Source organism: Octopus bimaculoides, chromosome 2 (assembly GCF_001194135.2).
Source record: "Octopus bimaculoides isolate UCB-OBI-ISO-001 chromosome 2, ASM119413v2, whole genome shotgun sequence".
In the NCBI taxonomy this organism is placed as follows: Eukaryota; Metazoa; Mollusca; class Cephalopoda; order Octopoda; family Octopodidae; genus Octopus; species Octopus bimaculoides.
Genome location: NC_068982.1, coordinates 192433243 through 192446669, shown reverse-complemented (window position 1 = coordinate 192446669; position 13427 = coordinate 192433243). Strand labels below are relative to the sequence as shown.

Sequence of the window (13427 nt, the reverse complement as noted above, 5' to 3'; positions counted from 1 at the left end):
TTCCACACACGTTTGCACGGTCTGCCAAATGTTTTCTTTGCTTGTCTGTTATCAATTTCTTTGTTGATACTCCCATCTGATGAAATGGTACATCCAAGATAAAGGAACTGCTGTACCGACTTCAGTTCTGTTTCGGCAATGGTAATGGGGGGCATCCTGTACTCTTCCTGAGGAGCTGGTTGGTGTAGGACTTCAGTCTTTTTCAAGCTTACTTCCAGCCCAAAGACTTGGGCAGCCTCTGCAAAACAGGATGTGATGCACTGTGGGGCTCTTTCTATGTGTGCAATAAATGCAGCAAAGAGGAGGTCCTGGATTATTTGCTCTTGAGTCTTGGTGTGGGCCCCTCATTGCATATATATATATATATAGATAGACATATGTGTGTGCGTGTGCATATAACATCATCATCATCATTGTCGGCATTTAATGTTTGTTTCCATGCTGGCATGGGTTGGATGGTTTGACAGGAGCTGGTAAAGATGAGGGCCAAACCAGGCTTCATTGTCTGTTTTTGCATGGTTTGTATAAAATGGTAGGACACAGTATTGGCTTATAAAATCTGTAGAGATAACTTGAATCTAAGTGATCAATATTTAAGCTGTATCTGCTCATCTTTAGAGAAAGATCAGTCACATCATCCATTGAGCAGCTGATTACACTAGCTAGGACCAATGCTTTGAATGTCTTGCTAACAGTTACTATTTTTTCAAAGTAGATGATGGTTGAAAGACAGATATCAGACAATAATGGATGTAAACATTGGCTGACTGCCTTCAACCCTTACATCCAATCTCATAAACAGCTAATAACTGTACAACACACCACAATCTTGTTAGAATTAGTAGTTTGTCTTTATTTTCCTGGTAATTTCAACTACAGAAATTTAATATCCAACTCAAGAGTTGATCAGTTAAGTGAATACCATAAAAACTTTTTGGCTGTTTGGTGCAGAAGAAATATGGTACTCTTGTCTGCTTCTATCTCTACTATTGCCAGAAGACCCATGGGGGGGAATTCTTAAAATTAATTTAAAGATGGTCTGTCATGTATATTTTGCCAGATGGTTTAAAGTATTTCAAATGATTTTGTTTTTCAGAATCAGAATTTCCTTTAAATTTTAAATCTCACTCACTGCTGCACCCATTACATTTCTAATATCTTTTACTTGTTCCCTCTTCTTGTGGTCCTGTTCCTGTTTAACTATCAATGATGATGAGGATGATCCCAAGATCATTTGTTGATATTCTTTGAATATAATAATTCTACATATCAGCCAAGTGTGATTTAAAGAGCTGTTGAAAAGTTTATTTTGTATGAGTAAATTGAAGATTCACCCCTTGGCATAACTACCTTTCCAGTTAAGATCTAAAAGAAATTTCATTCCTATCCCATATAATTCATTCTAGAAGATAGGAAACAAATCACTAAAATACAGCATTCTTTGTTAAATGCAAACTAGTCGTACATAAAAAGAAAGTTCTGGAAAATTATTTACTCTCTTCTCCTTTTGTTTCACCAGGTGTTTTGTTGTATGGTCCCCCTGGTACAGGTAAAACCTTGCTAGCTCGTGCTTGTGCTGCACAGACCAAATCTACTTTTCTCAAGCTTGCTGGTCCACAACTTGTACAGATGTTTATTGGAGATGGTGCCAAACTAGTACGAGATGCATTTGCCTTGGCCAAAGAGAAGTCTCCAGCTATAATTTTTATTGATGAATTGGATGCTATTGGTAAATATCGATTTTGAATTTCATTCGAATCATTTTGGAGTTGGTGTTCCTTCTTTTATGGATTTGTTTGTTTCTGTTGTCTTTTAAATCAAATGATCTGGATTTGAATGTTTTTCTGTAACTAAACTTCATTTGTTATTATTACAATCTATTTCTGTGATTTTTGCTGCTGTTTTTAAGTAAAAATTTACTCTTGACCTACCGACAAAGGCCACTGTGTTTGTTTAGGTTAGGTAACATGTTGTCACCAGTGTTTATCTTGCTAAAATGTGTTTCAATGTTTGGGATAAAAAGAAAAGGCAATTTTCACATAAATGTTTTTAACTTTTGTGGTCTCTCCTTGCCAAGTATATTATAAACTTTCTCCAACTCAAACAACTTGATGTCATGAAAGCTATACAAACCATGTATTGAGAAGCTGTGAGCAAGTGCTGGTAGGGGTACCTAGGGTTTGGTTCTAGTCCCTTCTTATTCATCATAGTCCTCCAAACCATAACAAAGGAGTTTAAGACTGGGTTCCTGTCTATGCTAATGACCTTGTTCTTATAGCTGAATCTGTTGTAGAATTAGAAATTCCAAGTGTGGAAGCAAAACCTGGAATCAAATGGCCTTAAAGTTAAGTTAGCAAAGACCAAAATTTTAGTAAGCAGGAAAACAGAAAATACTCTTTTCCTTCAGGTAAATGGCTTTGCTCAGTATGCAGGAAACCAAAGTATAGACAGATGAGAGGTGCAGTGGAGTCAGAGGAAGGTTAAAAGTGAAAGTAATCTTTGTCTGCAGAAGATTCACAAAAGAGCAATAAACACTGACACATGGGAAATAGATTTTTTTTGCAGATTGCCTAGGAGCATCTCTAGAAATAGTAGCTCTCTCTCTCTCTCTCTCTCTCTGTGAAAGGCAGATTGTATGTTGTTTGTGTACAAGCAACAGTGCTATATGGCTGAGACATAGTCCCTAAATTAGGTGGACTTGTAAAGACCTAAAAGAAATGAAGTTAATATGCTCTGGTGGATGTGTAATGTCAGTGTGCATCTATGGAAAAGTGTTGAGAGAGAAATTAGAGATGAAAGGTATCAGAATGTGCCAGAAACAATGCCAATGATGCATATGGCTGAGGGCAGCTGGGATCTGTGAAATAGGGAGAATTTGGAAGATGTGGGATGAAGTGATGAGAACCAATCTGTGAATGTTGAAGATAACAATTGACTGAGATTATTGGTGATATACTGTGCTTGAGAAGACTAATTCATGACAGGGCCTAAAAACATTACGTTTGTCTCTACACACAACTCAGCCCCTCACCCAACTTATCCCTTTCAAGCCTTCTCCACCCCTATATCCCTCTTCTAATTACTGCAATATCCAGCTGCTGAATGATAGCAGACGTACATATTTAATCCCCTTCCAGTTATCTCCCCCTCTTCCTCTCCTCTCTACTTCAATTTCCTTTCCGTGCTTCTTTTCCTCTACCCTCAACTTTTGACCCTTGTGAAGTTTTATTATTCCTCTCTTCACCTTTTCTGTACAGCCATTAATTTTAATAACAAACAAATCCTTTCTCTATCTTGTATAGACAGTGAGGAATCTCAGAATTCAAATATTTGTCAGTGAATGTTCCACTTACAAGAAACAGCTGTCAAATCCATACTGTTCCACTTATTAGACACATTCAGGAAGTCTATCTTTTTTGAATTGTATTGAAGGTGTCATGGAGTTATTTTCCTACTTACCATTACTTTTAGGGGCAAGATAATGAATACCAAGCAGCTTCAATGCACAGGTTAGGTTAGGATTAGGGTTCTGGACAATAGAATCATAACATTTAAAAGGTTTGGTTTGAAATTGTGAAAACCTTGCCAAATATAAAAGACACCTGAAGAAGGCTGTGGAGTGTGGGGGCTTTAGCCCCAATATATCAATGAATTTGTATGATAATTTCCCACCTCAGAAACTCAACCTTTATTAAAAGAAAAATTGTATTTACAAACATTTGTATCTCTAATGCAATATATTGTTTATATATTGAGAACAATTTCTCCACCACTAATCATTCTAAGAATACTTAATGTTATTCTGTCACCATTTAGTTTTGATAGTTTCTGTTTGTCGTTTTCAGAATTCACATAAAAACCAAGTTATATCATCTTTAAATTATTGTGTGTAGATTTTAAGTTCATAATTAAAAAATAAAATATAAAAGACCTTGATTGAAACTTGTAGTGAACATTCAAGTCATTATCTTATCAAAGAATTTCTCTCATAACATTTCATGTTCCTAGGCACAAAAAGATTTGACAGTGAGAAAGCAGGTGACCGTGAAGTGCAAAGAACAATGTTAGAACTTTTAAATCAAATGGATGGTTTCATGCCGACTTCTCAAATAAAAGTAAGATTTATTTATTTTTTTATTTTTTTTTAGCAATATTTTCCAGTAAATTATTTAAAAGAGTAGTTTAGACTTTTTTCTTCGGATCTGCTTCAGCTCATTTGCTTTCATGTAAAACCCTCAACAACCACATCTTACAAAGTGACTTTTAATATTTTAAATAATCAGAAAAAAAATCATTTTTTAAAATTAGAAAGGCAGTGAGCAGGAAGAACCGTTACCATGCTGGTCAAAATGCTTAGAAGCATTTCATTCATCTATTCAAAATTCCACTGAGGGCAATGTAATTAACTTACCCAACTCCTCTGAAATTGCTGGCCCTGTGCCAAAATTTGAAACCAATATTTTAAATAATTAGTTGTCCTGTCTTGCACAATTGTAATTAATTATTGACTTTGAGAGTTGAGGAAATGGAAGTTAATAACATTTCTGAGTTTGCCAAGAGTCTCTCCATGCCCATCACATCTACTGATAAATGTTACTTGCTTCATGATGAAATGGACTGAGATCATTTAGACAAAGACAACTCGTAATTTTTAACAAAAAGTAAACAAACGATCTACATTAAAAGTTTTGTTATTACTTTTCAATAAACAAGCCTGTAATTTAAAATGTTTAATTCTTTTTTTCTCTTTTCTTTAATCATGAATGATGGTTTTGAAAATAGCGTTTCAAATAAATTCTGCTGAAACCTCATCGTGTTTGGTTAACCTCATTCAATATCACAACTTTTTCCACTTTCCAGGTCATTGCTGCCACTAACAGAGTTGATATCCTCGACCCAGCTCTGCTCAGGTCTGGTCGTCTTGATCGTAAAATTGAATTTCCTCATCCAAATGAAGAAGCAAGAGCTCGCATCTTACAGATTCATTCTCGGAAAATGAATGTTTGGTAAGTGATGGATGTTTTGCAGATGGTCAAGACATTCCTTTGGCCAATTTCCCTCTTCCCTGCCCCATAATTTCTTTACTCTACACAACTCTTCTTGTCCATTTTGAAGCACAATAGTATTTATAATCAGGTGTAGTGTGCAAGAGAGGTGACTGCTGGTAAGGTCATGTGATGTGTGTGGATGAGGACAGCTGTGTAAAGAAGTGCTGATCTTTAACTGTGGAGGGAACCTGTGGTAGAGGTAGACCCAGGAAGACATGGGATGAGGAGGTGGTGAAGCATGATCTTGGAACTTTGAATCTCAGAGGCAATGACCAGTGACTGAGGCCTTTGGCAATGTGCTCTGCTTAAGAGGACCTGTCAAGTCAAGTGCACCTGTGCTGGTGGCACACAAGAAAATCAACCTTGAACATTGGGTCTCATGGAGGCAAAGTGGCTAAGTTTCTTCCGAGCGTTGGGCCTCTTGGAGGCAAATGGCTGAGTTCCTTTCGAGTGTTGGGTCCCATGGGGGCAAAGTGGCTGAGTTCCTTTGGAGTGTTGGGCCTCATGGGAGGCAATGACCAAGACCTTTGGCATTATGTTGTGCTTGAGAAGACTCTTCAAGCCGAGCAAAATCACAGTCATGGCTGATACTGGTGTCATGCAAATGGCACCCATGCCGGTGGCTCATAAAAACACCCATTACACTCTTGGAGTGGTTGGCATTAGGAAGGGCATCCATCCATAGAAAACCATGCCAAATCAGACTGGAGCCTGGTGCAGCCTTCCTGCGTGCCAGCCCAGTCAGACCATCCAACCCATGCCAGCATGGAGAATGGACGTTAAATGACGATGGTGATGCCAAAACTGAACGGATGATGATATTCTACAAATTATCTCACTTTATTTGCTTTCCCCATCTCCTCTACTTTTTGTCATATCTCACCTTCCAAATTTTATATTAAACACTGCTTCATTCTTCTCATTCACACTAATATTCCTCTCATCATCGTCATCATTTAATGTCTGCCTTCCATGCTGGCATGGGTGGGACACAGGCAAGAGCCTGCACCAGACTTCTGTGACTGTTTTGGCAAGATTTTACAGTTGGATGCCCTCCCTAACACCAACCACTTTACAGTGTGGACTGGGTGCTTTTTAAGTGACACCTGGACTGACAGGGTCACCAAGTAACTTGCAAGACAGAAATCTTTTGAGAGGAGAGGGGGCTTTAGAAGAGGTGATCTTGTATCAGATGATGAAAGGTTATAGTGAAGCAGAAACAGGTGTCTTGCTGTAGGGGAGGTACAAGATTATCCAGCCAGAGAGAGATCGGGAATGGAGACAGAAACAGATGTGCTGCCGCAAAGGAGATACATGGATTACCCATCCTGAGGGAAGTGCAGGAGGAAAGAGTGGGAGACAGTAGGATAGAGATGGTGGCAAAGTGCCTGGCATATTCACAAGGGATCAGAATATAAATTGGATGGTTGAGTAAAAGAAGAGAGAGATATAGATGGTGGCAAGTGCCAGGGCATACTATTGAGGGTCAAAGGTCATAATATAAGTGGCAGGGTATTGCGAAGGGAGTGTGATTAAAGAGTGCGAGTAAGTGGAGAAAGACTTGGGTATATATAGGGGGGGGGGCTCAAATTGAACGTTTAATTGTTCTAACCTTGTTGCCTTAACAAATGAAATAGAATTTTATTCTTTATTTATTGGTTGAGTATGTGGGGGGGGGGATATGCATGCAAGACTTCAGCTTTTAGGAGAGGTGAAATAATGTATGATAATGAGATGTGGAGGTACAAACTCTGCTCGGTGAGAGTCCATCTTGATTACTGTATATTGATTATTTCAGAAGCAGTTTAATAAATCATTTCATAGTTGCTATTGGTTTTAAATATTCCACGATATCAGTTTATTATAAACAGCATCTAAAAGCAGGGATCAGTGAATACAGACTTTGAAAAAAATCATATAATCTTTTCTTAAATGAATTTCACTAACATTTCTAATCACTGAATTTGGTTTTGGTATTCGTTTGACATTGAAATCCACATCTTTTTAACATCCATCTTCCATGGGTTAGATAGTCCAATATTTCTGAGAAATGCATCTTGCATGGTTTCTACAATTGGATGCCCTTCCTAATGCCAACCGTTTTATGGAATATAACAGGTACTTTTTTCATGGCACCAGCACTAGTGAGGTTGCCATGCCGTCTGCAAGACTAAGAACCTGTCTTTAGCACCTAACTGGTGCTAAAGTAGAAGTGGGGGTGTCACTTTGTGCTAAGGGATGAGAGGTTAAAGTAGGAAAGAAGGACCCAGAACAGGAACGTATTGGCAAAATGTTTTATGTTATTTGAAAGAGAATTTTTTGCCCTACAAGATAGTGTGTTTTGATTTTTGTGTATTTTCAGATCATTAAAATGGAATGTCAAGTGGACAAAACTGAGCATTTTTGACACCATTTGTTTTTTGCATTTATTTGAGGTGTTGATCCCACCAAAGCTACTCGTGAGGTTTGTGCTGTGTATGGAGGTGAGCAATACCCCAAAGTACCGCCCACCATTGGTTTTTGTGCTTCAAAAATGGGAATTTTGATCTCAAGGACAGATCACACACCAGTCAACCAATTGAGTTCAATGAACGTTGCCCATTGCGTGACGGTGGTTCCCCACAGTTTTTTTTTTATCACAATCCATCTACTCCACCAATTCTCTGGTCATCTGACGTGGATATTTGTGAATCACTTTTCATCGAACTCAATTGGTTGACTGGTGTATGATCCATCCTTGATGTCAAAATTCCCATTTTTGAAGCGTGAAAACCAACGGCGGGTGGTACTGTGAGGCATTTCTCCTTCTCCATACACAGCACAAATTTCACAGGCAGCTTCAGCAGGTTTAACACCTCGATTAAATGCAAAAAACAAATGGTGTGAAAAATGCTCAGTGTTGTCTGCTTGACATTCCATTTTAATGATCTGAAAATACACAAAAATCAAGAAAATTAAGAAAATCAAAGCACACTATCTTGTAGGGCAAAAAATTCTCTTTCAAATAACATAAAACATTTTGCCAATGCATTTTAATGTGAAATTGTTCATAATAGTTTTGTGGTCAATTACAACTGAACTCTCTCTCTCTCTCTCTCTTACATATTAAATCAGATAAAAGTTGTCAATCCAGTAATGTATAGGTCTATTCATTTAAACTCTATAGACTAATAGGGTACAACGCAACCACCTTAATGCTAATATCACAATAAAATGTAGTGAGAAAGAGCATCTAACTCCAGTCATGACAACCCATGGAAAGTAGATGTAAAAAGATGGTAGTATTTTAATGATAGGCTAGCTTCAGTTGATTGGTTTTGCATATTTGTTTATGGGATTATGTTAAAACAAATATTTTATAGTATTAAGAAGAAAAATTCTAACAAATAATCTAATAATTATTTTTAGTTTTGATTCTCTGGGACAAAATCCGGTGATACATTTTGCTCTGTGATTGTAGCAACATTTGATCTTATGAAATTGGTAGTTAATCCTTTGGCATTCGGATTATTCTGTCAAATGTAATGCTTATATATTCACATTATTTTGAATTACTCATGCATTATCTTGTAGCTTTCTGATTTCAATTATGTGATTGTTTAGGTTTAGAATGACAATGCTGGATAGGTGTGAGGGTTCAGAGATTCTGGCCAGTGTGACTATAAAACAGCAAGAATATTTGGGCTGGATATGGCCAGTTTAAATGCTAAAGGGTTAAGATGGCAAGGCTGTGGTTTCAGGGAGATTTTGGCTGCTATTTCTAGTTGTTCAATTGACAATAAAAACCCTGTCATTGGTTCCAATACCACAACTGTTCAAAGCTGGTTGTCGTAGGAAAGTTCAACATGTTAATGACTTGCTTCTCAGCTGCATCATTTTTCCTTGTTACAGAAGATGTTGCATAAATGGAGCGAAAAGGCCTCAAGGTGAACCCGGCAGTAGAGACCACTCTCTGAGGAGATGGATTTCTTTGATAGAGAAGGATAGAGTACATAAGAAGTTAAAATCTGCTAAAATCAAAGCTCCAATCAGCTTTCGATTTGAGCAGATTTAGAATCAAAACCATTTCTGTTGTGACTCTCTCATCTTAACTTTTTTGTTAATATATATATACATATATCTCGGACTACATTTTCTAATGTGTCCTTCCTATTTGAAGGTGGTAGGTTGTGGTTTGAGAAAAATTAGTTGTTATTTCTAACAGATTGATCATATATGCTCAGTTTAAGTAATGGTTATAGAAATGCAGTCATAGATTAGGTTTCATGAAAATTAAATATCAAATTATATCATTAGATGTAATTATTCTCTTCATTTGTCTGCTAAGCTGCTGTTAATTGAGGTGAGCTGTTCTTAGAATAGCTGATGATATTTGAAACCTTCAAATTGGTTTTTTAGTGATGTCAATTATGAAGAACTGGCTCGTTGCACTGATGACTTCAATGGAGCACAACTGAAAGCTGTTTGTGTGGAAGCTGTAAGTAGTACCCTTACTTGTCTCAACTCAACAACCTCTATTATTAATTGGGTGGTGGCATTTCTTTGCTTGAGTTTAACACATTCCTACAATGTTTTGTTTGCACCATTTTTTTTTTTGACTCTTTCAAAAAGAATCTCTGTCACTAATTGATCTATTTTTATAACATTTATTCAAGATTCAATTACTTACAACCACTGGAAAGTATCCGGCCTTATTGATTATTGGTTTTACATAGGCCCATGGCATTGTGTGAAAGATATGCTTTCTCAAATATCACATTATGGTGGGGTTTGTCAAATAAAGTGACGTCTTCCAGGAATCAAACTAACCCTTTCTTTCTAGCATCTTCTCTTCTCTATTTTACTTGTTTCAGCCATTTGGCTGCGGCCATGCTAGGGCACCACCTTGAAGAATTTTTAGTTGAATGAATCAACTCCAGTACTTTTTTTTTTTTAAACCTAGTACTTATTCTATCAGTCTCTTTTGACGAACTTCTAAGTTACAGGAACATAAACACACCAACATCAGTTGTTAAGTGGTGGTAGGGGACAAACATACACACATGACAGGCTTCTTTCAGTTTCCATTTACTAAATCCATTCACAAGGATTTGGGCAGACCAGTGTTGTAGTAGAGCCGACACTCGCCACACAGTGGGACTGAAACTGGAACCACGTGGTTGGGAAGCAAGCTCTTACCACACGGCCATGCCTTGTTTAATGTGTGTGTGTGTTTCAAATTATTAACAACACAACCTTTTTTTAATTTTATTTAAAAACTATTTTTTGGAATTCAATGTTGCTGGTTTACCGAACTTTTGCAGAAGACAACAATTGGGTAGTTCTGGACACAATGCACTTGTAAGACCTGGGTTCTTAAACCTTCACACTTAATTCGTGATGGGGAACATTGAGAGACAGCCCTTGTCAGCTCTCTTACGTATCTTCATAGAAGCTGTAACTAATTTTTTTTCAGTTTGGTGATATCTTCCAGTTATTTTAGATATTTTTAATGTTGATTTACCTGTTGCAAGTTTAGAAGTAATACAAGATTTCTCTGAAGCAGTTAAGTCACATTTACGACCCATAATTACACAATTATCAGAGCAATCGCTAACAATTTGAAACACTGAAAGTTTGTAGAAATCATGCAAATGGCCGCCATTTGTTTACACTTGCACAAAACATCCCATTTTTTTAATACACTATGTTACATATAACTGTTGTCCTCATTCTATGAAAATTTTGACAAATTCCGAGTAGTTTTTAAATAAAATTTCAAAATGTTACATTGTTAATAATTTGAAACGCTGTGTAGATATATATATATATATATATATATATACACAAAGTATATGACTGTTTTTGTCTTTGTAGGGTATGATTGCTTTGAGAAGAGAAGCAAAAGAATTGATTCATGAAGATTATATGGATGCAATAATTGAAGTGCAAGCCAAGAAGAAAACCAACTTACAATACTATGCATAAACAGAAAACGTGTAATGCTTGACTTGGACTAAACCAGAGAGTCTGATGCTTTTATCCCCAGATTTGTATCTTTGTTAGAATTTTTTTCCATCTCATTAAATATAATGCACTTTTTTCTTTCTTTTTTTTTTGGGCCAATAAAATTGTGCAATCATTGTTTTGTGTGTATGTGTGTGTGTGTTATATTTGTTTATTGCTAACATCTTATTTAAACATTCTTTCGTTGTAATTTTTAAAACATTGGTTACACTTTATTATAACTTTGATAACCTTGACAGGTTTCGGCCAGTATGGGCCCAGGCCATGTATAACTCAATAGCACCACCTGGTGAAGTCTTTTAGCCATATATTGGGCACCATGGTTCACTCTAGCAAAGAGTTATTAGTGTTGGAGACATATCTGGGTGTAGGCGGTTGGTCTGGGATTTTTTTGAAGAAATTTGTGCAGTGAACATTTGAATTTTATGGGATCCATTTCCATTTTGACGTATTTTGGTATGGTATTAAAGAGAGCTTGACCGGTTGAGGTAAAGTAATTGTGACGTAACGTTGCTCTGTGTCCTGAGTTCGATTTTAGTAGTGGGCGGATAGCACGGGGGCCAAGTCTTAGATGGATTTTAAAATTGATGCCAACATCATTTGTGCAATATTGATGGAATATTTTCCACATAACACATGATGTAGTGTTCCCGGTGGTATTGGAGAGAGTAGAGATTGAGTTTTTTTAATTTTATCTTTCTTGTTATTTACCTCTGGAGTGCTTCTACTTTCATAAGGAGTTGCTTCATGTGGGGAGACCACAGTGGGCAACAGTATTCAAGGCAAAAGTAGAGATCTCTAGACTGGAAAGTTCTCAAAATCCAGGAGCACATCTTGCAGGGGCCCAAGTCAACCTTGCTGTTTACATGAGAACTCCAGCTTAGATTGTTATCCACAATTACTCCAAGGTCTCAGATGTTGTTGGATGACACTAGGGAGTCGCCTGAGGGAAGAGCAAATGGTAGTTTCAGAATATCCTCTTTTCCAAAGTGGATCAAATCAAACTTATCTTCATTTAGAAGCATATTGTTTTTTTCCACCCACTGGACAATAGCAAACAGATCCAACTGAAGGCATGTTTGGTCTCCCATGGCTTTCTGGAGTTTGGAATCATCTGCAAAGATTTTCAATGTAGAATGTTTGATGACGTCCACTTTGTCATTGATGTAGATAATGAAGATTGTATTACATAAAGAAGAGAAAATAGACATTTTCTGGCTAAATATTACTAAGCTCATTCAATATGATGGAGCAGTTTGATTCATGTTTATTTGTGGCTCTTAAAAACCCATGTTGCTTTGTGCTTAACTATTATTAGTAACTTCCTGACTGTGCACTCTTGACCAAGTATAGAAAAGGTGAGAGTCACCCATCCCTGACTAGAGATGAGGACATTAAAACTAGCTCAAGTATTTAAAGTAACACATTCTGCCTTTCTGCAAGTTGATGTAGTTGGGGAATGGATTTGTACAGATTTAAGATAGAACTGAGACAAAAAAAAAACCCTTGTTATCTAATCATTAATATTTTAGTTTTTGTCAATTTTTACTTCATTCTTTTCTTATATACACTATTATTATTATTTAAGATGATTATAATTGACAGAAGCAACAATGAATGGCAGTATGTTGGTGAGTAAATGGCTTTCTGACAATTGTCCAGAATGTATGTGATGTAGGACTGAGATCACAATGCTTTCTATGTGGCAACCCCTCTGGTGTTGGTGCTATGTAAAAGAAAAAAAGCTCCAATGCTGGTGTCATGTATAAAGCACCCAGTCCACTCTGTAAAGTGGTTGGTGTTAGGAAGAGCATCCAGCCATAGAAACCTTACCAGAGTAGACAATGGAGCCTGGTGCAGCTCCCTGGCTGGCCAGTTCCATGTCAGACCATTCAACCCATGCCAGCATGGAAGACAATGCTGATGTAGAGAGTGTCTATGGGAAAACTTCTGAAGTTTGTTCCCATCTTATGGATTTCCATTGACACAGCAATGAATTCGGGGTAGAGGTAGGGGTCCACCAAGGTTCCGTCCTCAGCCCCCTATTATTTACCATAGTCCTCCAGGCAATCACAGAGGAGTTCAAGACAGGTTGCCCCTGGGAGCTCCTCTATGCTGATGACCTTGCCCTAATTGCGGAGTCACTATCAGAACTAGAGGAGAAGTTTCAGGTGTGGAAGCAAGGTCTAGAATTGAAGGGCCTTAGAGTCAACCTAGCTAAAACCCAAATCCTAATAAGTAGGAAGGTAGATAAAACACAAACCCCTTCAGGTAGATGGCCCTGCTCAGTATGTAGAAAAGGAGTAGGTAGTAACTCTATAAGATGTACCCGGTGCAAGCTATGGACACATAAGAGGTGCAGCAACATCAAAG

General features: G+C 37.3%; 1 protein-coding gene and 1 long non-coding RNA gene across 2 annotated transcripts in view; one reads left to right on the top strand and one right to left on the bottom strand.

The window, feature by feature from the left end:
- Positions 1–11171, top strand: part of LOC106882053 (26S proteasome regulatory subunit 6A-B) — a 47460-nt gene extending 36289 nt beyond the window's left edge. The window contains exons 9-13 of the mRNA XM_014932612.2: positions 1520–1729; positions 4009–4115; positions 4861–5006; positions 9447–9525; positions 10905–11171. Of these exons, the coding sequence (XP_014788098.1) occupies positions 1520–1729; positions 4009–4115; positions 4861–5006; positions 9447–9525; positions 10905–11015 (653 nt within the window). The 3' untranslated portion in view covers positions 11016–11171. The remainder of the gene's footprint in view (positions 1–1519; positions 1730–4008; positions 4116–4860; positions 5007–9446; positions 9526–10904) is intronic.
- Positions 10907–13427, bottom strand: part of LOC128247060 (uncharacterized) — a 37397-nt gene continuing 34876 nt past the window's right edge. Inside the window, exon 2 of the long non-coding RNA XR_008263509.1 lies at positions 10907–12168. This is a non-coding gene — a long non-coding RNA (uncharacterized LOC128247060). The remainder of the gene's footprint in view (positions 12169–13427) is intronic.